At 44.7% G+C, this 27,446-nt stretch overlaps 1 protein-coding gene across 4 annotated transcripts in view; it reads right to left on the bottom strand.

The window, feature by feature from the left end:
* ACIN1 (apoptotic chromatin condensation inducer 1) overlaps positions 1-27,446 on the bottom strand; it is a 1,432,530-nt gene that overhangs the window by 1,111,040 nt on the left and 294,044 nt on the right. For all 4 annotated transcript variants that reach the window (XR_013594955.1, XR_013594954.1, XM_078644895.1 and 1 more), the window contains exons 3-4: positions 7,504-7,606; positions 1,389-1,496 (exon numbers count right to left, since the gene is read on the bottom strand). Coding sequence is in view for 2 of the 4 variants with exons in the window: in XM_078644895.1 (XP_078501021.1) it covers positions 1,389-1,496; positions 7,504-7,606 (211 nt within the window). In the remaining 2 variants the exon portion in view is untranslated. The remainder of the gene's footprint in view (positions 1-1,388; positions 1,497-7,503; positions 7,607-27,446) is intronic.

Genomic DNA, 27,446 nt, shown 5'->3' on the forward strand with positions numbered 1-27,446 from the left:
GGGTCATAAGGATGACCTCCTGTTAAAGCTACAGGAACACAACAAGTTACAATACTTCTACAATACATATATCTTTTGCTAAAACTGCCCAGCTGGCCAGAGGCAACTGGACTCTCCTGTTGGCCTTGTCTGTCACCCTGCGAGTATCTAAGTGCCTCCTCTGAGATTCTGGTGGGCTTTATAAGTATACTCCTATGGTGGAATGGGTCTTAAAGAACTAAACACAGAAGGTAAGATCTTTGACCAGGACAAACCAGGTTAGTGTATCCCCCCTGCACTCCAATGTGGTCAGTGTCAAATTACGTCCAGATCCTGTTATACCATGACCATTGACTATCCTTGACACAATGCGCTTCTTGGTGCTATCTTTACTCACCAACTTAAAAATTCATATCTCCGGTTTCCCTTATTGGGTTTTTGACATATTGGTGTTATTCTGTTTATTAGATTTTACTTTCTTATTCTAGATTCATTTTGGATTGTTACTGTTTTGCATTTTAACTTTATTACTGTTTTAGTACTGCATAAACACTTTACACGTTGCCTCTAATTTAAGCCTGTCTGCTCTGTGCCATCGATACTAGGAGGTTGAGCTCAATGTTTATTTTGTAAATTTAATGGTTCACCCTGACAAAGATTGTGATGATTACTTGAGGTGGGTATATGCCCCCTCAACTAATAATCCAGTTTCTTACAAGCACTATAAGAACCTCAACTGTATTCTTGTACCTCACAATAGGGAAATTTACACTATAGCTGATGCAGGGTCGAGCCAGGTTAGCTGCAGATAACTGTCAGCCACAAGCAAAGCAATGTTTGAAACTCGTGGTGTGCAACTTACAGCAGAGGAAGGCAAAATAATGTTTTTCATGAATAAATTACGACAATCAGTAAGAAGTGGCAAAGAAATTCCGCAACATGGCAGAAGAGGGAACAATAAAAAAAGAAGTACTTAGAAGCCAATTAATGGGCTTTGCCAAAAAGTGAAAAAAAATTGAAAGAGAAGGTGACACATGGTTTTCAAGAGAGGTAAGATGCAGGGAGGAATGTATGGTTTACATCGGAAATATTTTATATGATAGCGTGTTATCAATAAACTTTCCTATTTCTGCTTCGGACTTCAAGAAATTCACCATTGCTACGGTAAGAAACATATTAAAAGCATGTCAAGCACAAACTCTAAGAAGCGCACAAACAGCATTTAAAGTGAAAAACTTGCATACACACACAAAAACACACAAAAAAAGAGATAAAATGACTGACACACACATACAAACATGGCACAAGCAAGGATACCAGAAGCCTAACACAGAATGTATGACCAGAGGGAAACCTAACCAGTGTATCCAGTGTACACCAAGCAAGGTATATCACTCACTAATACGTACTTGGTGTATATTTAGTAGATTCACGAGTTTCTGTGATGTTGTGAAGCTGATCTGGTGGCTTGGAAGGCGGATCAGGAGGTCGAATTTCTTCATACATGCCAGAAGTTTCTGAAAATGTCAAAGATAGGGGTGAATAGAAAATATATTATATACAGGTAACTAAAGCACTTACCTCCCTCTGAGCTCCCAGAAAACAAGTGCTCTCATCACTTTGCACAGGACACAGACACAGCTGATTGCCATATAGAAGTCTTATCAAAAGGCCTTATCATTCGTACGAGGAAGATTACACCATACTGTAGAATTGTATTAATCGGTCTTATCAGGATTAAAGGAAAATGTTACCACCCTAGGCAAGTCTGTTAAAGGTCTGAACAGGAGAGACGAACTGAACAGGACCTCACCGACCAGTACATGCCAATGAAATGATCTAATCAATACCATGAGAAAGACTTTCCCCATCATTAAGCCCTTTGATAGTGCAGGTTGGCACTCTGGAGGAATTCATCTCACAAACTCATCGCTTGATAAAGGTCTAGTGAAGGGCCTAAACAGGAGCAGTGTACTGTCCTGTACAAATTAATTGATCACACTCATTACAGGAACTGTGAGAGGTATCGCTGTAAGCAAATGTAGCAAAGGACTTTAGCAAGAGAACACAGAGAGAAATGTTACAGTTGTACAAACCTATTGAAGGGCCTTCTCAGGAGTGGGGTTTAGAGAGATCTAAAGTCTCTGTTAAATTTACTGAAGGGCCTTATGAGGTATGTTGGACCCGGTCCTTTTTGCAGTGTCTCCCAGATGTTTGCCTTCTGCTGCTGGACCCGTTTTGCAGTGGTCAAGTGCACGCTAAAGTGCTTGTGTTCTCTCCTTCAATCATGGTAAAATTGTCTTACATCTAATTGGTGCATTACATTTACTTGTAAGTCCCTAGTAAATGGTACTACATATACCCAGGGTCTATAAATGAAATCAAGCACAATAATAATAAATAATAATAACCCAGTATTTGTAAAGCGCAAACTAATCACCCCTAAGGGTTTCAAGCCGCTGGGGGCTGTGGGGAAGATTAAGCGAGCTATTGCCCAGAGTCACATGGTGCTGGACTGTGCGGCTGCCAGCGCCGGGGATGGAACCCTGAGCCCCGTGTTCCCGAGTTAGCCACCCTAGCCGCTGCGCAACACCTCTCCCTCAGCACTCATTGTGCCACACACTGAAGCAGCCATTTAAAACATGTCTCAGGTTGCCACTGCAGTCTGTAGTGCAGCTTTAAACTGCTATTTTGACATGGCAAAATACACCTTTTGTCAGGCCTAATCCTTCCTTTTCAATACATAGAAGTCAACCTTAAGGTAGACTCTAAAGGCTCATAAGGCAGGGTGCCGTAGGCTATGTGGGTTTAAGTCTTACACATTCTAGCAGTGAAAAACTCCTAAAGTTGTTTTTCACTACTGTCAGGCCTATCTCTCTCAATCACTAATATGGTGTTACTCATTCCATTTAAGTGGTAACTTTTGATTGGGAGAAGATAGAGATATGATGTTTAGACTCAAACGAATTTTAATTTAAAACTTTCTTTAATGATAAAGTCCGATTTGAAGGCACAATTCGGAAAATGCCACTTTTAAAAAGTTAGCATTTTTCGTGTTTAACCAATTGTGTCGTCTGCCAGTATCCTGGGTCACATGACTGTGAATGACTCTGCTGTTGTGATTTGTGTATTCGTTCAAGACAGTGATGCAAAAGGGGATTAGGTGTCGACAGGCTAATTGGGGGTGGAGCAGTACCCAGCCCCACTTACATTTCCAAGGGCTTTGCTTCCTCCACACACAAAGGAACTAGACTTTTGTCATTCATACTTCTTGGAGCCTTGACAAGGGAAAGGAAGAACCTTCCAGAAGCAAATGTGAAGGCAGTCTAGGGAATCCCCTACTTTAAAGACTGGCACCAGGTATAAATATTTGACAACCTGAGCCACTCAAGAGTACACTCCTGGACCTGTGTATATTACAAAAGGACTGCCTTGTGTACCAGAGGACTGCCCCGATGATTGAGGCCTGCATTGTTCCCCAGAGGACTGCTGTGCTACTTGAGGCCTGCCTTCTTCCCCTGTGGTCTGCCCTTCTGCTTGAGGCCTGCCTTGTTCCCTTTAGTTCGGATAGGAGGTCGAGGTCCGCCAACTTACCTTTGGAGTCACTCAAGCTTGTTATCTCCCTCTAGTTTGGACAGGAGGTCCGGCAACTGACCATTGGAGTCACTCAAGTAGCCTGGGATGAACTGAGTAGGTCCAGTCTTCCTACCTATAGAGCAGGGCAGGTCTCAAGCAGCACTGGAGATCTGCCCTTCTCTACTTGTAGGAATACTGGACCTACTCTCTTCATCCAAGGCTACTTGAGTTACTCCAATGGTCAGTTGCCGGACCTCCTGTCCAAATTACAGGGACAAAACAAGCTTCTGAGGCCTTCTTGCAACTGTCTATGCCTGATCCCTGCTAGCATCTGGCAGAATGAGACCCTGGTCCCCAAAATGTGCCTCCCCAGGACCTGGACCCTTAGCTGACATCAGAGTGCACTCCTCGACAACAAAAGGTGAAATCCTGAGGTTTTGGGCTATTAGCGACCCAGAACGAGAACATTCATGTCAAGACTCTCCCTCTGGCGACAACCACCAAACTGAAGCTCCGGTAAACTTGACTCTTCCCGCCACAGCAAGTGCCTGCAACAGCAGCAATGCTAGATTTGCACTTTATACTACAGCAACAACAGTATGCATTGACTGCTAATGCGAAGCTCCAGAAACAACTGTCTGTGAAGCCTGACAGATTCTTCGCACTACAGCACAGACCGTCCACCACACCAAGCCTGCTCTTTGCACTACAGCGGCAAAAATCAGCATTGCTCTCATTGTTCCGTGGCCTCCTTCACCACGAACTGGACACTTTGCGCCGGACTTTAAGAAGTTAACTTTTTAGCTGGACTAACCTGGTCCCTGCAGCCAGCCCGTACTTCATAGTGATTGGCCTGAACTTGTGACTTTCCCCCAGTCTAGCAAGATCAGATGACCGCAAGTAGCGATTTGTGCAATTAGGCGCTATATCTAATTAAAGCTTTATAAGGTAATATGTTTGGTTCTATTGATTGGAAATGTGTTGTTCTGGTCTCATTTCATTTATTAACATGTACTCTATTGCTCTAAACTGGTTTGGTATTTTTCTTGTGTTGTGTTTTCACTTAATTACTGCTGCATAAATACTTTGCACTTTGCCTCCAAGTTAAGGCTGACTGCGTTGTGCCAAGCTACCAGAGGGTTAAGCACAGGTTAATTTAGTGATGTTTCTGGTTTACCTTGACAAAGACTGTAGTTGTTTTACGAGTAGGGCTTCCACCCCCCCCTCAACCAATAACCCAATTTCTTATGAAGAGGATATGAGAACTAAAGCTGCAATGCAAGTCTGTCAAAATGAACCCTGGGACTTGAAGTTGATTGTTATCTGATGCCTATCTACAGGTCTATCTCATTATCTAGCACAAGTCTATATTACTTTGGGTTGTAGTTGAAGATGGAACTGTGAACTTTATGTTAATGTGCACAGGCACTCTTAACTTTGTTGCCATTTCTACACTTTCTATATGGCCTGATGCATTGGTGCATGCCTTGGCAGATCAAGTACTTGTGTTGTGCTTGTGGAGATATTTTTTTTCAGGCATGGGCACTGACTAAATGTGCCAGTTCTAAAAGGTTATGCTGTGGACAGCTTTTGTAGTATTTCCAGTGACCTTTGAAATTCTGCTCTATTTCCTTCTACCACTTGCATTTCAGAAATGCTACGCAAAAGCTGAAATAATTGAAGCAGAACCAAAAAAGTCTCTGACATACAGCGGCTCTACCTCTGCTATGACTCGTCTCACATTATCACCGTTCTCACTATCAAAAGAGAATTAGTCTGATCATGATTTGTACAATGTGTAGAAGTCATTATATACATGTTCCATTTTTTTTTAACAATTGTGTAATCTTCCTCCTTAATGACCATGAACAGCTATAGCACTGTCAGTAACAGTGTATGCTTTCCATGCACACTGAATATCGCTTACAACAGCAGTGAAGTGGGTGAAGACACAATGCAGGGGTGCGAGTGGAACTCTGTACCGTAACTGCATGTGCCCTTCTCTGCACATCATGGGGCCCTTTTCACGTGACATCATGGGCCCATTTCCATACGACAACATCTCTGCCATCTACTAAAACTTCGAACACTAACCTCCACTGCAGACAGCATCAACCAGCTCACAACCACGAGCACCCGCTCACCCACTGGGAACCCCTCACCACTCTAGACACCTTCGCCATCATGAACTCTGTGCACTCCGGGGCACCCACCAACCCATGCCCCATCACATCTTCAACCTCAGAAGCAAGACAATTGGAGACAATCTCAGGAAGGTCCTGAACATATTTATCACTGTGGTCTCCTTCCCGGAGTAATGGAAACACGCCAAAGTGAGGTCCCGCCTGAAGAAACCATCTGTCGACCCAACCAATCTGAAGAACTACTGGCCCATCTCACAACTCCCCTACCCAGCAAAAGTCCTCGATAAAGCAGTCAACTAGTAACTCACCCAACACCTTGAAGACTACAACCTCCTAGACACCAACCAGAGCACCGACACAGCCCTGATCGCAGCCACCAGTGACATCAGAGCCCTCCCGGACCACAGGGAAACAGCAGCCCTCATCTTTTTGGACCCCTCCCCCACTCTTGACTCCGTCTCCCATCACATCATGATCAACAGACTCCACCACATCTGGATTCAAGGAAAAGCCCTCAAGTGGATTGCCATGTACCGCTCCGGCACAACGCAAAAGATCTGTCTCCCACCTCAGAGCCAAATAAGATAATCTGCCAGGGTTCTTCCTTAAGCCCTACCCTCTTCAACACCTAAAGGACCCCCCTGGCCGACACCATCAGATCCCACGGACTCAACATCATCTCCTATGCCAACAGCACACAGCTCAACTTCTCCCTGTCCAAAGACTCCCCCACCACAAAAGCCACCTTCCACTGATGCATGAGGAATGTTGTGGGAAGGATGAAGGACAACTGCCTTAAACTCAACACAGAGAAAACTGAAGTCCTCCGCTTTGGAAACAACATCTCACTGTGGGATGGCTCGTGATTGCCTGCAGAGTTCAGCACACCCGCTCCCCAAGTCAACACAGTCACTTCTGCCTGCTTCAAGACCCTTCACTTACTCAGTAAGATCTTCATGTGGCTCCCGGTCAACACCAGAAGAACTGGCACGCAGGGCCTCATTACCAGCAGACTGGACTATGGAAACAGGCTCTACGTAGTAATCAATACACACCTCCTGAAGAAGCTCCAAACAATACAAACTCAGCGGCAAGACACATACTTGACATCCCCAGAAGTACACACATCACTCCCCATCTCAGGAGCCTACACTGGCTCCCGATTCAGAGAGTAATCCAGAAAAGATGGCAGTTCAAGATGCTGACCCATGCCTACAAAGTCCTGCACAAGAAAGGGCCAGCCTAAGTCAACAACTGCCTAACCTTCCACCAACCATCCAGACACCTCCTTTCCGCCTACCCTCACCATCGCATACACCCCACAGACTCATCGAAGCAACAGCGGAGGATGCTACTTCTCGCATCTGGCCACCAAGGCTTGGAACAACTACCCCATGCAGATTAGGACCACACCATTACTCCAACAATTCAGAAGACAGCTTAAGACCAGGTTGTTTGAATAAACAACCTTCACTCAGCAACTACAGCTCCAGCACCTCGAGAACCTTACGGGTGAATAGCTGCGCTCTACAAGTATTTGATTTATTGGTATGTGGCCCCATTTATCCAATATATTATTGGGAGAATTCCACAGAAGGTGAGACAGTTAGCCACTCAGGTATTACAGCCAGCTTTGGAGGGTGCCAGTGTTTGAAGTCGGCATTGCCGGCAGTGGAAATGAGCAGTGCAAGTAATGGAAGTGGGAAGCAAACCCTGAAGCACAACTTTGGGGGAATGCACTTTTTTTAGTATTGTTTTTTGCTTCTTAATAATTAAGTAATTCCAGGCAATTCCCCTCACTCACCTCTCAACTCTGCGGAGTCTCGAGCTAGCCGTTGCTGCAAGAGCTCCTGCTGCTTTTCCAGGTACTGCTTGATGAAGCTGTTTTGACTCATCTCTTTGCCGATCTGCAGGGGGACAAAGAATAGTGGTCAGAGAATCCACCACTAGCATCCAGTCCAGCCTTGTGTGCCACACAGAAATGGGGTTAACTAAGTGTATTTGCTCACCCAAAAGCTTCAAATACCATGCCACTGTACGCCATTTTAGCGTCTGATTTTTCCATCTGGATACTACTGCTGCTCAAGTAACAAATAATGTTCTCTGCGACTCAAAATATTTCACTGCTAATATCCCTGCATGTACTAGCACCTCTAATGTGATACACACATATAACTGTTGTATGCTGGCCCTTATGGTTAAATCCAGATTTGTGTGACCCTACTGCTAGTCGAACAGGTTACATGCTGTAGGTCTGGTATGTTGAAAAATACACAGCAGCAGTGGTAAATCCAACTGGTTTATGAGCTTCTTCAGTATTCCACCACCAGCTACTTGCCCAGCTCATGCTTCAGGACAACTGTGGTTCCTGGAACCTTACATCACTTGCATGTACAGTTCATACCAAGGCCAACATTAAAAAAAAAAAGACTATCCATAACCATAAGACATCCCCATATGAACAGTAGGTTAACCATTATCTACATACATCAGATTTCTACTTAGTGAAGAGATAACTTTTTACAGGAGAATACAATACGCAAGTGCAATGTACACATTTAAGACACATTGTAATATTCATAGCATACAGCTCTATTCCTCAAACTAGAGGTGTTAAACCTCTCACTCACAGTTTGCATCTACTAAGGTAGGACCTGTTTGCTCGCAGGACACTTTCCTTGACTCGAGTCATAACCTTCACATTTTGGGTTGATACTTTTCACTAACCTGGACATACTTCAAGGATCACCTGTGTTTACAACAACCACATTCTTCTTTATAGACACAATGGTAAAAGGACGCAGAAACTTTGACCGTACCTTCTTTGCCCATCCTGACTTTGTTACCAAATCACTCACATTCCATTGCTTGTATTATCAGAATGTGTCAAATCATACCTCGCCTTGTACCTTTGTTATACCTCTCAAATCTGCCTTTCCTCAACACAGAAGAATCAATGCACTTGTGTACAAACCAAGCTGGATTCAGCATTGTGTTTGTTACTCTTCCTTTCAACAATTAACAAGCATTTACAATGCAATGGTTTCGCCTTTGGAAAAAGTTAGAGCTATTGGCATTGTAAATGACAAATGTTGTATTTATGTGTTGGTTTTGAAAACAGATAAATAAATGGCATTGTCATTTACATTGCCATTAGCTTAATCTCTTGCAAATGTGAGACCTATTGTACCCTACGGACGAGCTCAGCAGACAGCAATTACTACCACACACACACACCCAGAGCCACACACACACACACACACACCCATAGCCACACACACACACCCAGAGCCACACTAACACACACATCCAGAGCCACACACACACCCAGAGCCACACACCCAGAGCTATACACACACCCAGAGCTACACGCACACCCACACACCCAGAGTCATACACACACCCACACACCCAGAGCCACACACACATTTAGAGCCACACACCCAGAGCCAAACACACGCAACCACCCAGAGCCACACACACACCCACACATTCAGAGCCACACACACACCCACACACTCAGAGCAACACACACACCCAGAGCCACACACACACACACACACACACACACCCACCCAGAGCCACACACACCCAGAGCCACACACACACTTCGTAATTGAAGTTCAGAGGCCAGGGGGTCATCGGTTACTTGGGTAACAGTGGTTTGCAGACAGTATGGGGCTGTACCGTGCTGTTTTGAAGTTTATGTAAATTTTTACAGTTCATTATAAAAGGGGTGGAGCTCGATCTCTGACACTTCCTATTCTTTTGAAGCACCTATGGGTAAGGCTCGAGGCAGCCTGCACTTCTTTGGCAGGGCTTTGACTAACAGGAAATGCCCACCCTTTCCTTCTTAGTGCGCCAATCACTGCTCTGATGTGAGGCTGTGACGGTTCCAGCCCTGTGCTCCAGTCCGTGCTACTCGGGCAGCACAGCGCGTGCTCATATCCTCAAGGTCAACTCTATTTCTAATGTGCAAAGTTAATTAAAAAAAGTTACACAGCACCATCAATACATCGGGACAATAATAACATTGTGGAAGTACAGTGATAAATATACAAATATACTGAGTTACTAAAATCAAATGCATTATAAATTCTCGTTCATTTAGATTAAAATGCATTTTAAAGTACAGCGTGAACTAATTGAATTATAAATCATGAGCTTAACTGTGCAAATAATATCAAGGACATGAGCGGGCAAACTTGATTTACCCATGTCCTTTCTTCTAGCTTCGACTATTTCTGAGCCTATCCCACCCGGATACTGAAAGCGACGAATCCCGTCTGGGTTGAGCGCGGTCATAGGATCTTCTCTGCTTGTTCGAACGGCTGCTTGATTAAAGGCGCCCCCAACATCCTTCTGCGGTCTGAACATCTGCTCACTTTTTTCAGTATTTTATAGTTCGAATTTTGAATAATATCATAGAAGGGCAAATGTTATTGCCTGTATATTAATTAATACATTGATATACTGGTTATTAATGTGGCACACAGCTCAAAATAAATGACTGCATCTGAAATAAAGGGTGTCGATATTATCCACACACTGGAGCTCACTGCAGCGACTTCAGAAGGATGAAAGCATAATCAGCCCCGCCAGCACTGGAACGTGTAACCTGCAGTTCATGCTCCATTCTCTGCTATTCTCTCCCCTCTCTTGAAGACCAGGCATGAAGGGATCACACCCCCATATTTCTAAAATGCAGTGTTTTGTTGAGCTGCGACCCATGCCTTTAAAGGCACCAGAACTCTCTACCCAGGTTTACCTCCCCGAACGAGGCAACAGAGATGTCTTTCATGCGATCAGCAATGCGGTGACATTGATTAATAAGGTTTGTCCACTATACCGGAAATGCATTGAAGGCTCGTGCTTTTTTTTTTTTTATTTATTGCGATTTTATATAGAGCAAACATTACCTGAAGGCGTCAGAGCGCTTTACAAAAGAACCAGTTGCGTTACATAAGGACTTTGGATTACATGAGTTACATAAGAGATGCAAACAGAAAAAAAATGTAAATATACAAGAGGAGTGAAAGGAGGTGAAATTTGCAAATGTACAAGTTGTAAAGTCACTCAAGGAAGAGATACCAACAGATACACTCTAAAATCCCATAGGAATGGTAGTAAGTACAAAGCTCTACTACATATACTAGTGGTAAAACTTGTATATAGCTTAATGATATCTGCACACATACATTTAGAACATAATGACACACTACGGGCACCCCCATGTCCCTGAACTTTAGAGGCGTTCTCTCTGATTGATCAAAATGTATGCATGGTGCGTCAAAAGCACCTGAAAACTGACCAGACCCGCTTCCCTGATCCTCCACCTGGTAGAAGGATCTCCCCTCTCGCTTAAGTGGGCACGGGTGCTGAGAGTGGTGGGCACAGGAGCCGAGAGTGGGTACTGGTGTCGAGAGTGAGCTCAGTGTAAGAGTGGGCATGGCACAAAGACAATTCGCTGGCATGGCCATACGGCTAACAGATGGCAGCACCGATTGTGCCAGTCTGTAAAGTGCGTCTATGTATGTGGCTGGTGCAGGACGGAAGTGGTACGAGAGGCATAGGTATCACTATTTTTTTTTCTTTAGTTTGAGTTGATTTCGATTCCATCTCTTTCCCCACCCTCTCACATTGAGCTATCGCCAGGCCGAGAGAAATAAGTGAAACACGTAGCCCGCTGTAAATCGCTTCCCCCCTCCCCCAGACAGCCTTCAACCGTAAAGTACGAAGATGTCGGATGTTTTTTAAAGACATTGTGATGGTTTGCATGCAAATGCCGCCTCTTTCAAATAAGCACATCAAAGGAGCCTGCAGGGTGGCGTTGGTTTATCTCTGCGGGGGGCGTCGCACTGTAGAATAGGGGAGGGGCTCAAGGTGCAAAGAGCTTCACTTTGCACCTCTGCAGACGCACTGGCGTCTCCTGGGCGGTTGGGGCTTTTTAGGTGTCTTTTTTTTTAATTTAAATAAAACGGTATAACAAGCCAGAAGTTGATCGCTGCATATCCGGTCAAGGACAGGTCACTGCCTTGTCCATATCAAGCTGACCTTGATGTACTGGTGGTTACGAGAATAACACATACCCAAAAATCGCAATCTGTGTGCAATGAAGCTCCAGGTGTGGAGCGATCTGGCCTCAGGTGGTGGCGTACCTACGTCAATAATGCACTAACTGCAGTTGAAGTGCTGAGTCAGTCCTAAGAGTCTATTCACATCTAAATCTCCGCAGCGCCCACTTTACTGGCCGAGCTATCTTAGCAATGTCAGTCCAGCAGCTACTGTAAACATCTGCGCCAAAATATGTGACGCGTGTTACTGAAAACTTCTGTGTCAAGGGTTCAAGTCAAGGTCCCCAGACATGAGCTGGCTGAGCCTTTCAATGACTGCACAATGAGGAATAACAGGGGAACACAAATACTTTGTATAAGAGTGCGCACTCTATGTAGAGTAATCTTTAAAGAGTTTATTATTTAAACTTAAAACTTAAATAAAATCATTTGAGAACCCAGAAAAACAAGCATTTGCCTCCTACCTACGACTTGCCATCTGACAACGCTATCATGCCTCTTTGACAACTTAGACTATTGGACAACACCCAGCCAGACTGATCCCAGTTACAACTTGACAAGCACTAACAAGGGTAAAATAGGGGCGGGGGTCACCTACAGCTGCTGTGTGGTCCCCAATACATCTTTGAACGTCAACGGTCCTGTGTTTTACTGAAGCACACGCATAACCGGGATATTCAGATCTCTATTAATGCACGCACTCTCACCTCTCGCACGTCCTGTAGGCACTCGAGCACGGCAAGGTTGTTGTTCCACGTCTTCCTTGGACAGACACGGCTCACGTCCTCCCGGCAGGCCTCATCATCAGACAGCTTCCATCCGCCGGGCCCACGCCTCACGGGGGACACGACGACTTGCGGCTGCTGTGGCTGTGGGGCAGCCGCGCCCCCTGCCTTCGGGGCGTCTACAGCTATGCCATCCCCACGTACCGCCAAAGCCCACATCCCGCATAACAGCAGCAGCGCCCACAGCTCCATCCCACGTCCACAAGCCGACATCTTGGAACCAGCCACTGACGTTGCGTAGAGGAGGAGGAATGAGTGACGTAGTTAGTATTTAAGAGTGCACAGTGACGTATACGGAAGAAAAAGATACTCAGCAACACGGGAGGGGGCGGAGATGTTCCTAATGCCGTGGTTGAACCCGGGAGGGGGTGGGAGAGGGGCGAGAGAGTACACGAACGGCGGGAGGGGGGCGGGAGAGAACGAGGGGGGCGGGAGAGTACACGAACGGCGGGAGGGGGCGGGAGAGGACGAGGGAGGCGAGAGAGTACACGAACGGCGGGAGGGGGGCGGGAGAGAACGAGGGAGGCGAGAGAGTACACGAACGGCGGGAGGGGGGCGGGAGAGGACGAGGGAGGCGAGAGAGTACACGAACGGCGGGAGGGGGGCGGGAGAGGACGAGGGAGGCGGGAGAGTACACGAACGGCGGGAAGGGGGCGGGAGAAGACGAGGGGGGCGGGAAACGTGCACAGGACAGCAAGGGGAGGGGGGACGGCGGGAGGAAGGCAGGACAGCAGCAAGCACGGCCCGGCCGGACCAGATTCAGGGGCGTTCCCGGCTTTCGGCTGACGTCGCGTGACGTCGGCAAAAGCCAAAGAATCTCGGGAACGCCCCCGAATCTGGTCCGGCATTGACGGACAGGCCCCTCGTCCAATGGCTATGCTCCATTTATGGAGCCAGCCAATGAATGACGAGGGCCGACCCAAAGCCACACTACAGTTCTCATAAGATTTCTCCTGCGCAAAAGCTGCTTGCGCAGCTTTTTGCAGTCGAAACCTAAAAAGGTGACTCAAGGATCACACAATTAAGAGTGGTATGATGAACCCACCAAGTATCCCTAAGATACATTTTCTGCTCACCTGCTCTGTGAACATACAATTTAACCACAAAGTTACTCACTCTGCAAGACCATTTGCCTGTGGAACATATAAAGTAATTCTCTGATGAGAAATTCCCGAATTAATTAGGAAATTCTGCATTAATGAGAAATTAATTGTGCTCCATTGTCTGTCACAATATACTTTGGTACACCCTCATTGGCAAATTCATCCCTGAGAAATTCTAACACCGTCCTGGTGAGTACTGCGCTGTAACACCTAATAGAGATCCAATTCAAGGTATATTCTACCATAAGTAAAACATACCTCTCTGCCGTTGACAACAATTCAAAGGTGTCCAATGATGTCTAAACCCAATTTCATCCAAGGTTCATCATGAACCTTTCCAGGCCACAATGGCACAGGATGTGTGATATGTAATTTGGCATACATGAAACCCTCCTTAACCACTTCCTCCACCTGACGATCAACCACAGATACATTTATTAAGATCACAAATATCTACACACATACAAATATTTTTCCCATTATCTTTGGGTGCTAACACAAAAGGCGCCTATCACTCAGAAGATCTGATCTCTTCAATCACATACAAGTCAATAATATATCTATTTCTGCTTTAAGCGGTTCAAGCATTAAATTAGGAACTCTGCTTAGCTCCACTTTTAAGAAAAATGTTATGATTGGAGTTCTTAAGCAAACGCAACAGGTCTGTGTGATATAGGAGGCGCCGAGAACTCCAAGATGGCGCCCGGCTGGGCGCCAGACAACGTAGCACTCGGCAGTCTAGCTTTGCCCGACGGAGGAGAGAACGGCGGTTATCTTAGGTGGAGAGAGGCGAGCTCATCAGAGGCAGCGCGGCGGGCAGCAGAAGGCGAACGCAGGGAGAGAAGAACGTCGGAGGACGAGTCCGAAGATCCCGAGCCCCGTGAGGAGGAGAAAAGAACCCCACAATACACCGTGCTAGTATCCGGTAGTTCCCTGGAGGCACTGGATGCCGAGATACCGACTGCTACGGTCACACGGGACCGTAACCCCAGGCGAGTGACGGGAAAAGAGGGGTGGAAGCAGAGGTTGGAGGCAAAGGGGTGGTGGGGGTTTTTGCGCAAATAAGTGCATGACATGATTCGCACCCTCCTTGTTATCTACACCTGTCCCACCCCTACCTTCCTTACCTCACTGAATAGTGGTGATCCTAAACAGTTGGTGAAGGGGAGCACCTTAGAGTATAAGCATTAAGGACAGATGAGTGACTGTAGTGTCCTTTTTTTTCTCGGTTTGTCTTGCCTCTTGGGAAGTATCGGCCTGGGTTGCAGAGTGGAAGCAGCATAGCCGGCAGAAACAGGTTATCCTGAGTGACTGTGCCTTAAGAGGAGTCTACTGGATTAAGTAGTTTGTTCTTCGTTGTGAACATTCGTTGTGAACACAGAAAGCACTCCAACTACCTGTTCTGAAATAAATAGAAATAAGTGATATATTTGAAGACCTGTGTCTTACTGCAAAGGCAATAATCCAATTCTCTATCTATCTCGCTTGGTTAAAGTAAAAACAATCACAGTGGTGTCAGAAGTGGGATACCGTCGTCTGAAACAAGATGACACAGCCTGTGACAGTACAGGATATGATAACCCAATTGGCAGAGGGACAGAGACATTTGCAATTGGTATTTGAACAGCAGAATGAAAATGCACGAAAAGAAAGAGAGTCTTTCCAAACCGCGATGAAAGAACAGGCGGCTTTACTGACTAATAATCAGAAAGTACAGGATACAGCCATTCTCCGACTCACGGATGCCATTTCTAATACCCGCTTACAACCTAATATACCTGGGAGTGTGCTACAGAAGTTTCAGGAAGGAGAAGATCCTGATTTCTTCTTCACTAACTTTGAGCGAGTAGCTGCCACTGCTACTTGGCCCCCAGAGCGGTGGGGCCAATATATAGCACCTCTCCTTTCAGGAGAATTGCAAGCAGCATATCAAGCGGGTAAGCCACCTGGAGTAACCCCCTATCAGGACATAAAGAAAGCAATATTAGAAAGATTGGGTTGTGACCATGAGTATTATCGGTCCCGCTTTCGAAAAGAAAAGTGGGTTACAGGAGACAATCCTCTAGCCTTATATTATCGGGTTCGGGATCTGGGAAACCGGTGGCTAAAACCTCACGCTTCCTCCATGGAAGAGGTCACTGAGCACATCTACCTTGAGCAATATCTGGAAGCATTACCCACTAACACCAGAGCGTGGCTAAAGCAACACCCGGGACTGACCACTCAATCAGCCATTGAATTGGCTTGTGCATACCACAGGTCTCCAGATTTTAAGGCTCCCACAGGCAGAGCACCTATTGTTTTTCCCAAACCTACTCCGAGAGCCTCTACCGAGGGCGGAGAGAAACGTCCCATTTTTACACCCAAAATTAGTCCAAAACCCTTTCCGAAAGTCAATAATCCCGTTACTATGGGTCCCCAATGCTTCAGATGTGCCGAGTGGGGGCACATTTCACGTAACTGCCCTCTAAAAAATGACGGTACAGAACCCATGGAGGTGGGGTGGGCCCGAGGCAGAGTACTAGTCACTGGGGTCCCTAGAAGAAGATACAAGAAAACCATTCGTCTTAATGGTAAAACTATTGAAGCCCTACTGGACACCGGTTGTCATCAAACCGTAGTAGTACAAGATCTAGTACCATTACAATCTATTTGTGAGGAGGAAACAGTTTTAGTTTCTTGCGTACATGGGGATGTCAAAGAGTATCCTTTAGCCGAGGTATTGTTGGAAATAGATGGGGATCCTCAAGTCAGGAAGGTAGGAGTGGTTACCACATTACCCAAAACTATTCTGTTAGGTACTGACTTACCTAAGTTTGATGAGTACTTGATTGCAGTATCCCAACAAGAGGTAGAAACGGAATGGTTACAGGAAGCTCCGTTTTCTGCTTTATCAACATGCAGTGACAGTGCTCCCATATTCTCTTCTAATATGCCTGTTCTTGATGCTAGACCCTCTAGTTTGGTATCGAGGGACTCATAATAACTCCTCATCTCTGCTTGGTTAGCCGAGGACTCCTCAAAACCCCTCTTTATATCTTGGGTAAGAGTGGAAAACATTGCCATCAATGACTCTGCTGTTATACCAATTATAGTGTCTGTTCGAGTTAAATTGGGACAAACAGACTGTGTAGGAGACTGCGATGAGAGCTCAGCACCGACGTTGTCTGGTATGGGGGTTTCGCTTCTTGTTCCCATTCCGGTTAACAACCCCTGTGTAGGTCCATCAAAAACCGTGACGGCTGGCTCCAGCATCGTCTGTTGCTGTAAGTCCAGACCTGTACCAACCCTTGGGCCCTCGACTTTCTTCAAGTTTATATTCATCCCTTCTTCAACCAAGTTCAAGGCTGATAATATAGTGTTCACTGCAGGTAATTTACCTAGAGAAACAAGAATGTCAACTGAGGGTTGAGTTTGAGGCGTTACAGGCACTATAGGCGTTGTGGATACTGCACCATCTTGCACTGAGGACATGAGGAGGATTGTGGCCTCGTCTAAATCTGTTGACAGAGCTGAGCATGAGCTCACTGTTGACGTAGAGTTAAAGGCAGTGTCCTGTTCCATTACAAGCGGAGGGTCAGCTTGTACACCATCAAACCGGGCAGCCATTTCCTGGTTCTTAGATAGTCGCAGCACTTGCGGCAAAGCTTTAAAATATGCGCGCAGAGATGGAGTGACTCTAGAACCTTGTTCTGTAGAATAAACGCTTTTAGCTTTTGCCTTGGTTTTAGCCTTGGATTTAGCTTTAGTTGAGCGTGTCTCCTTACTTTTCACCTCAGCTGTTAAATACGAGGATCCCTTTCCCTTCAGCTCTGGATGGTTAACCAAGGGGGTTGCCAACACTTTCCCACCCCTCTTACAGCTTTGCGCTTTAGATCTGGTCTGAATCAATGTGGATGAGCTCAGATCAATACTGCTCACCTTTTGAGGATCCCACCTGCTTGTGCTGAAACACCCCTCCTCTGCCTCAGAAGCCTCAGAGGCCAGTCTCACAGGATGTATTGATGCTGAAAACTCACCCGTTTTGGCTGAAATCCCAGACGAAACTCTCACCAGGTTTCGGGCTCTCCTCCCCCTCCTCAGCTCCAGGGCTGCTACAAACCACCGCTGCGGTGTCACGCTGTTCAAAACCGCAGGCGGTGTTTCCTCTCCTTCTCCGCCGATTCCAACCGCGTCACGGGTCTCTACCGCAGCAACGCGGTGATCGTACTCCGACACTGTCTCAGAGGGATACGTTGTGCCACAGCTCCCGACTTCCAACACCGGGTCCTCTGCAGTTGCGTGACCGCTACTACCACCATTACAGGGCATTGACACAGTGAACGGACTCCCCGTCAGAGGTAGACAGCCCGAGAAGAGAAAAAAGGTCGGCTAGTTACATTTTCCTCCGACAACACATATAGCGATGGCTAGAACGGTGGAGGAATTGTCACCCCTAACGAACGAAACAAACAACTCGGCGAGCATTTCTAGTAAGGAAACAGGTCAGGTCATTCAGGCCGGATCACCGAGCAAAGCAAACCGAGGTCCGTATCACGGAGCGCCACGGCAGCTCAGCCGTCTGCCGCCATGTTCTCCCCTCGAGTCTAGTGAAGTTACAGAGAGAGGACCAGACCCTTCAGGACAGGATGGAGGTGTTGGAGAACAACGCTAGACGCAGTAACATACGGGTTCTTAATGTTCCTGAAGGATCTGAGGGCTCAGAAATCAAACAGTTTATGGTCCAGCTTTTGAAGGATTCACTAAGCCTAGGATGTTCAGTTGAGGAGCTCACCACTGATATCCAACGGGTGCACAGAGAACCTTTTAAACATAATCCACAAAGGACTAAACCTCGTAAGATTCTGATTAATTTCCATACATATGCCCTTAAGGAGCAGATTCTCAACCAGGCTCTTAAACAGAAATCTCTATCAGGGAAGGGATTCTCTTTTCAAATAAGATCAGATCTGGCCCGGGTCACACTTGAAAGACAGTGGGAACTGGGTAGGCGCTTAGATGCCTTCAGGAGGATGGGCGCCACAGCGAAGATAACCTTCCCCGCAGCATTAAAAGTTATGCATAATAACAAAATGTATAATATCAGGACAGTAATTGCAGCGGATGAGCTTCTGTTGGAGCTGGGTAATAAGAGTTCTGCTATATAGGGGAGAACGGAAATCCTTGAAGGCTAGATATTTGATACGGGGAAGGAATAAAAGGAAAAAAGAATAAAGAAAAGGGCGGGAAGAATGGAATAAAGAGAAAAAACAAGGGAGAAACAAGGGAGAAACACAAAAAAAGAAAAAAAAAAGCTGGTAGCAGCTACACATATAAAGCATGTAAGGGAAGAAAAAAAATATATATATATATATATGCTAGCGAGGTTATCTAGTTATCTTTTCCCCACTGCCTCTGCCCTTTTATATGGTTTTTTCTCTAGCACATAAGATAGACCTTTACACAAGTGGTTGGGTCCTAGCTCAGGTTGGGACCGGGTGGGTGAATTGGGGTTCGTAGGGAGGGGTGCCATCTACTGGATTTGATCCGGTTAGATACATCCGGGGTTCTCCACGGGAGGGGGGGAGGGAGGGGGCAGGGATGTTGGGAGCAGGGGGGGGGTAAAAATTAAAATAATTCTCATTTGTCACCTTAATGCATTGCTTTATGGAGTTCAGGGGATATTGTATAGTCTGGAGAAGAGTTTGTTCTGTTAAATCTATGTTTCAAGTGGTATAGCGGTACTCCCAGGCCTTGCTATATGGCAAGAGATCGGCTGACCTTTCTCCCTCCACTTTTTCGTTGGGGATGGCTAGTCTAAAGATATGTTCTTGGAACATAAATGGCCTGCGGACTAAACCCAGAGCTAGAAAACTGTTTCAATACCTCCGCGATATGGATGCGCAGGTTATCCTGCTCCAGGAAACCCATTTGACCAAAGCTGAGTTAGATGTTTGGTTGAAGAAAAACAGGTGGATCGACTTTGCGGTCTCCACCTCCCAAAATACAAATATAAGGGGAGTATCTTTGATATTCAAAAAACAACTAAAGGCAAGATTGTTAAACTCCATGGTAGACCCAAGGGGTAGATGGGTCATCGCACTATTAAATATCTTGGGGGCCCAATTTACCCTGGTGGGGTACTACGGCCCGAATCAAGATGACCCCTCAGTATTAGAGACCATTTTTTCTCACCTCTTATCTTTCCCTGATCCAGTAATATTTGCAGGCGATTTTAATATAGTACTTGATCCAATTTTGGACAAGTCTTTAAACAACCGGTCCCGTATCCCTTCAAAGTCTAGGTCTTTTTTGCTTAGTTCTATGAAGCAGTATGGGTACGTGGATGTTTGGAGGGAAAGATCTGGGACTCAGCAAGGGATATCTTTTAGAAATTATAAATATCATCATCAATCCCGGATTGATTTTGTATTGGTCAGCAAGAGTTTAGTGGCTGCTGCTAAAGATATACAATATTTACCTAGACATCTATCTGGTCATTCAGCCGTGGTATTGGATCTATCAATAACCTTTAATCCCTCACGGAAAAGATGGACATTTGATCGTTCGCTGCTCTCCCACCCTGATGACATCTTATTTCTTAAAACGGAGGTCCGGCATTTTCTTAATGAAAATGTTGGGTCAGTTGACAATGGTATCGTCTGGGACTCTAAAGGCGTTTTTACGAGGTCTCATCACCGCTAAGGTGTCCTATAGAAGGAGGGAGTATAGGGAGGCTGTCTCTTCGCTTGAAGTAAATATAGCCAATGCCCAACATGACATCGATACCAACGGGGCTTCCTCGGTAACCCTTTTATCAAAGTTACAAAGTAATCTTCTCTCTTTAAAAGGGCAATTATCCTCAATCTTGAACCAGCGGGTTCAAGAAAGATGGGATGCTAGTAAGATCGCCCATTTTGAGTACGGTGAGGGTGCAGGGAAACTATTAGCCTGGAAATCTAAAACCGATCAAATTCGTAACAACATCAAAGTCAAAGTCAAAAGTTTTTTATTTTGTTTCGGTACTCTTTCGAGGACCACAAAATTATTTAAAAGAAAATACATATTACATTTACATACAACTTAATACATTTTCAGTGTTATTTTAAAAAATTTATAAATCTTATTACAAACATATTCGTTAGGTGGCTTAACGCATACGGAGAGGAAATCCCTTACATTAGTGGTCCTGCAGGACCGATATATAGGCTCTAGACATGATAACCTAGCGGTGACAACGTCTTTATTTGGACATATGAAGAGCAGATGCTCTAAGTTCTGTTTGCCCCCCAAACACAGATTACATTGTGAGGTACTGTTTTGTTTCCAGGAAGAGGTAAAGGATAACAAGGGGAGTATACCCAGACGTAGCATCATGATCGTACGCCTTGCACCATGGGTAAGAGTGTATTCCAGATATGGCAATTTTAGCTTATATTCTTGGGAGTCAGCATAAATTTTGTACGTAGATAGTTTTGTGCAGTGGGAGTGATCAAGCTCGTAACTCAATTTTGGAGAAAATGTTTTTAAAAATAGTTTGAGTTGTGCGGGTGTCCAAGATGATAACATTTCTGCACTGATTTTTGCTAAACAAAAAGCCTCTCCCAAGTTTTTAACAAATATAGAGTTAATGGTATCCTCACTAAAAGTCTCGATTTTTAGCAAATGTCGTAGGGTACCCTCTTTGGAATGCAGAAGGTTATAGGCCCATCTAATGAGGCTTGCTATTGATATCGCAAATGCGCTGGTGATCGTACATTCCAGTCTTAATGCCTGTACAGGTGTTGAATTGGAAACTTTCAATAGCTTTTTTAGTATTTTCCCTTCATTTATGTCCATATAACTCCATTGTTTTAGGGGAATATGTTCAGAGGCGTAAGATAGAACCGGGGAGATTTTGGCTCTATAAATTTTTATTAGTGCTGAGAAATGCCTGCTTCCTGTATTCATATACAGGCGTGATATTGCCCCAGCATGTAGATCACATTTCCTTTTTAAATGGGTAATTTGCTTGCTGTTACTCATATTATGCGAAAAGATTCTTCCGAGATAGGTATATTCCTTTGTCTGTTCCAAGATCTCTCCTCCCAGTTTCCATTGGTACTTAACTTCTTTTTTCTTTTTTGTGAATGCAACTACTTTAGTTTTACTTATATTCGGAATTAAAAAATGTTCTTTCGAGTAGTTGTGTAAAATATCTAAGAGATTTTGAAGACCAAAGGGTGTCAGGTCGAACAAGACTATATCGTCCGCATACAGCAAACAATGTATCAGTTGAGCTGCCATTTTCGGTGGAGTGCATAGCCCTTGTTGTAAATGCGACGGTAGGTCACTCAGATATAGGGAGAATAGGATCGGGGCCAGAAGGCACCCTTGCTTTAGGCCATTAGATGTATGTATTATCTTTGACAGGCCCCTCTCACCCCCCATTTGGACACGGCACCAGGTATTACTATGTAAGTTCACAATTAATTGTAGTAGAGGCTCTGGGATACCCATTTTTCTCAATTTCATCCATAGTGTCGGCCTATCGACCCTATCAAATGCTGTTGAATAGTCAATGAAGGCTGCGTATATTGTTTGCGATTTCCCAGTTACGTATTTATCTAATAAAAATTGAAAAGTAGCTATGTTATCCGTAACCGAATGGTTCGATCGGAACCCAGCTTGAAACATGGGGATTAATCCCTTCGAAAATGCCCAAAGTTTCAACCGGTCAAGAATTTCTGCCGCAAAGATCTTTCCGCCAGCATCCATTAAAGCAATTTGTCTATAATTGCCAGCTATACTCCTTTTTCCTTTTTTATATATTGGAATTATTGTGCTTCCTTTCCACGAGTTTGGAATGTTCCCGGAGTCGAATATATAGTTGAATAATGGCGCTAACATCTGACCCCATGCTTTTTGGTCAGCTTGATAAACCTTTATCGGGATCTGATCAGGACCGGATGCGCCCGTACTTCTTGCCTTTTTGATATTCAAAGCAATTGACACTGCCGAGGCCCTGGAGAGTTTTATATCATTGTTTATCTTTTCTTGTTCAGTGTCCTTTCTCGCCCATCCATTCATGTTGGGTTTGTACAGATCATTTAAAAATATGCCCCAGTCTTCTTCTGAGACGGGGATTGCTTCAAGCTTCTTTTTAGTTCCCGTCATCTTCGCTATCAAAGACCAGTATTTTCGTTGATTGCATTGCCTTGCTGCTATTTGGATATCAATCCAGTTGCGGTCCTGTTTCAAACTTTCCTGTTTGGCCGATTGTCTACGAATTTGATTCTTTAGTTTATTTATTTCAGCTTTATATGTTGACGATTTACTCAGATACTGAGCCCGAATCATCCTGTTAAGCATTTTTACAGTTGGCTGATTGCAATTTTTGTACTTGCTGACACACTTTCTTTGTGCTGGTCTGTCCTGTTTTGATTTGCTTAGTATAGCATGTTTAAGTTCATTTAATACGATTTCATAATTCTTGATAAGATCTTCTGAGTAAGTAACGGTTAATAATTGAGATTGTGTAATTAGTACATTCAAATAGTCCAAATTTTCCGCACCCCAAAAGATCCGACGCTGGACTGGATTTACTTCTATTTTGGGTTTACTGAATATTGGATCATTCTGGAAAGTGGTTTGTGGCGTCCAGAGTGTTGTTAAACATAGAAGGGCATGATCGCTTTCCTCATTAAACTTAATAGACAATTCAGAAATTTGTTCTTTTAACTCATTCCCACATATGAAGTAATCGAGAATAGAGGGGACTCCATTTCCTTGCCTAGTGAATGAAGCTGGCTTATCTCCATTGATGTTTCCATTTAAAATTGTCCCGTTTATACTTGGAAGGAATGATAATAATAAGCTTCCTCTTTTATCCGATTTTACTCCTTTTGGAAATTGCGGGAGCGCTATTTCCAGTGATTCCTCCTTAAATAATGTAGACCATTTCTTTATTTCGCTATTTGATATTTTAGCGTTTAGGTCGCCCATGATGATATATGGTGGGTGATGTTGATCTTCGAGGATGTTGGATATGGTCTCTAAGAGATGATCGAATAAAGGGTCATGTTTTTTACTTGGTGGTGCATAGATATTGAAAAGTAGTATTTTCTTATAAGTATCTGCTGGTTGTAGTTTAAGTTGAACTTTGATACATTGTAGATTGTGCGAATAGGTATCAATTGTTTCTTGTGACCAGGAGTAGTCTTCTTTCAGCAGGATTGCCATACCTCCTTTCGCGTGACCCCTTTTAGATTTTTTTGCTAGATTTTCGTAGACATAATATCCTTTTTGCGTGAAGGAAGTGGTGAACCATGTTTTCTGCAAAGCAAGAATGTCTGGATTATCTTTTATTGCATCTTTCATTTTATTGGTGGTTTTCCCGGCCATATTCCATAACGATAATTTCAAACCTTTGCTAAACTTGACGTTGTTGTGGATTGTCCATTTTTTTGCTGTTTAATACTTCTGGTAACCACGTCCAAGATAGTAGGTTATTCTCCTTTTCTTTTGGATTAGTATTCCGGGACCAAACCAACCTTTCACCATGCATTACTTGTATTTTTAATATGTCTTTACTCATGTTGTTTGATGTATATTCTTCCCTTTCTATGCTGAGTTTATTTTCAGTATGAGATTGACTAGTTACTACTGCATTTTGTGAGTTGGTTTTGATTTCTGGAATTGAGATTACATCATAACCATGCTTTTGTAGAATTTCCTTCTCTCTTATAATTATTCCAGGGAGAACTGGAGAGAAGAATGACACTTGTACGAATTTGATATTTTCTTTTTTTGGAAAGCGTACTAGGTCTATTTCTTTACTTGTCAGAGAGTTCAGGGAAGGAATTTCTTGCAATAGATTGATTATTCTTCCTCGATTGAGCGGGATATTGTCGGTTGGAAACAGTTCCTCGATAGTTAGGTGTTTTGATTGATTTCCATCCCACTGCCAAATTTTGTGATCTTGTGGATCTTTTGTATTGCTAGTTTTTTGCTCTGTTGATTTTCTTACTGTTGGCTGGCAGTATTCTTCTGCTTTAGGGTTCAAAGGCTTCGCCAGCGTTGTTATTTGAGTCGGTGAAGTGTTCACCAAATTAGCAAAAGTGTGTCTTTGAAATTTGAGTTTGTTCCCTTTTTTCTTATGGATTCTTCTCAGAGGTCGTCCTCGCTTTTTCTTTCCCATATTTTCCTTCACTTCTTTGTTTTTTATAATTTTTCCCGTCTGTTTTGTTTCATGTTCATTGATATCCTTTGTTGAATGTATTTTATTTTCAGAAGATATCGAACCTTGACCTTTCTCAATTTCTTTATTGGAAAAAATGGGATAGTGTTTAACGCTATTTTCGGAAGTATATTCCTTTTCTTCTCTGAAGAGCTTCTTCAGGGAGTAGATTATGGGAATTTTTTCCTTTGTTCGTAATTCCTTAAATTCAGTCTCGATTATTTTCGCATCTGATGTTTGCGTACTTGCGTTTTGCATTTTTTGAGATCTTGTTCTTTTTTTACAACCATCTTCAGACTGTACCGGGTTGACCATTTCTGGTTTATCGGATAAGTCTTTAAGTAATTCTTTTTTCTTTTTTTCTTCCACCAAGAATTTGAGAATGCCTATTTGGACGTCCAGAGTGTCATCTGAATTGGATAAAATTTGACCAAGATGGGTGAGAACTGATTCCAAAATGTCTTGAAGGGAAAAGAGTGCTTTTGACAGGGGTGGAACGGTAGCTGCCTGGGTTAAATTAGAAAAATAAAAGTCAGTGAGATTAGTTTGATTAATGTACAGTTTAGGTGATTTATCTGGGGAACTGGTGAGTGGCTGGTTTATTCTTAACGGAGTCACTGATTTCTGCTCTTCAATCTTCGTAATGTTGCTTACTGAGACCTCCTTGGCTAATTCATTATCCTGCTGTCTAATTGGTGTTATTTGCGACATCTCTAAGATTGAATGACGGTACTCTTCCGAGGGGAAGATCTTTGACAAATTTATCTCTGGATTTGATGGTCCTTGATTTTGATTACTTAGTTCTGAAGGTAATATTGACTGATGTTCACAATCAATAATTGAAAGAATTTGTTTTTTTTCTTCTTCCGAAGTACGAAGAAATGAGTGGTTTTTCTCAGAGAGAGTAGAAAAGTATTTAGTTATTGCCGGTGTATTGGAAATTTGACCTGGTTTCATAGATTTATCGACAGATTTTCTAATAGCTGCATCGGTACCCATGCGCTTCATATAAATTGTTCTTGAGCGCAATTTTTTTAAAGCCATCATTAGGGAGTATTGTAATCCAAGTGATCAGATGGACCTAATCTCCTGGTTTCGATGTTAGTGGGGTGGCCCGTCCCGTCCTCGATCGTCCTCGGACGGCCACAGACGGCCCGCCCTTTGCCCGGGCTTCGCCCCGCGATTGGTCCCGCGCGCGTCCCGCGACGCGGGAAGCGGTTAGATTTTTCTACGTTTCGTCAGTGGGCGTGTCCGTGGGCGTGTCGCCTGGGGGAAGAGGAACCAGCTGACCCCGGCTGGGATTTCTGGTCCTCGCAGTCCCCCAGGCTTTGTGCGCTGTAGTTTTTTTCTCCCTGGCCTCGACCCTACTGACTCCAGCTGGGAGCGATGGACAGAGCGTGCGGATTGCAGCTCCCGCTCACACCAGCGAGTCAAGGGGAGGCACACCACGGAGCAATGAAGAAATAGAGCGTCAGCTCTGGCAGCAAAACGGGATGCAGTTAGCAGGTAGGGATAGAGATCCCTCGTCAGGCACAAGTAGGCAGCAGTTCAGCTTGATCTGAATACCGGTGAGTGGCGCCCGCGAAGCAGGTGTCACGAAGTTTTGACCTGCCTCGTCAGTGGGCGTGTCCGTGGGCGTGTCGCCTGGGGGAAGAGGAACCAGCTGACCCCGGCTGGGATTTCTGGTCCTCGCAGTCCCCCGGGCTTTGTGCGCTATAGTTTTTTCTCCCTGGCCTCGACCCTACTGACTCCAGCTGGGAGCGATGGACAGAGCGTGCGGATTGCAGCTCACGCTCACACCAGCGAGTCAAGGGGAGGCACACCACGGAGCAATGAAGAAATAGAGCGTCAGCTCTGGCAGCAAAACGGGATGCAGTTAGCAGGTAGGGATAGAGATCCCTCGTCAGGCACAAGTAGGCAGCAGTTCAGCTTGATCTGAATACCGGTGAGTGGCGCCCGCGAAGCGGGTGTCACGAAGTTTTGACCTGCCTCGTCAGTGGGCGTGTCCGTGGGCGTGTCGCCTGGGGGAAGAGGAACCAGCTGACCCCGGCTGGGATTTCTGGTCCTCGCAGTCCCCCGGGCTTTGTGCGCTGTAGTTTTTTCTCCCTGGCCTCGACCCTACTGACTCCAGCTGGGAGCGATGGACAGAGCGTGCGGATTGCAGCTCACGCTCACACCAGCGAGTCAAGGGGAGGCACACCACGGAGCAATGAAGAAATAGAGCGTCAGCTCTGGCAGTAAAACGGGATGCAGTTAGCAGGTAGGGATAGAGATCCCTCGTCAGGCACAAGTAGGCAGCAGTTCAGCTTGATCTGAATACCGGTGAGTGGCCGGTAACAACATAGACTTGATCACGGTTAATAACATCTAAAAAACATCGGACACGGATATACGACAGGATTTTAGAGATTTCTTTCAGGAAATCTATTATGAGGATAAAATAACTGAACCTGGTCAAATTAGGAAATGGTTAAATCAAACAGCTTTGCCGACTATATCGAGCGAACAGAGGGATCATATGGATAGTATAATCACAGAGGGAGAAGTTGTAAAGGCTATTCAAGGTGCAAAGAAAGGGAAGGCTGCAG

The sequence above is a fragment of the Lissotriton helveticus genome, chromosome 5_1 (assembly GCF_964261635.1).
Source record: "Lissotriton helveticus chromosome 5_1, aLisHel1.1, whole genome shotgun sequence".
Classification (NCBI taxonomy): Eukaryota; Metazoa; Chordata; class Amphibia; order Caudata; family Salamandridae; genus Lissotriton; species Lissotriton helveticus.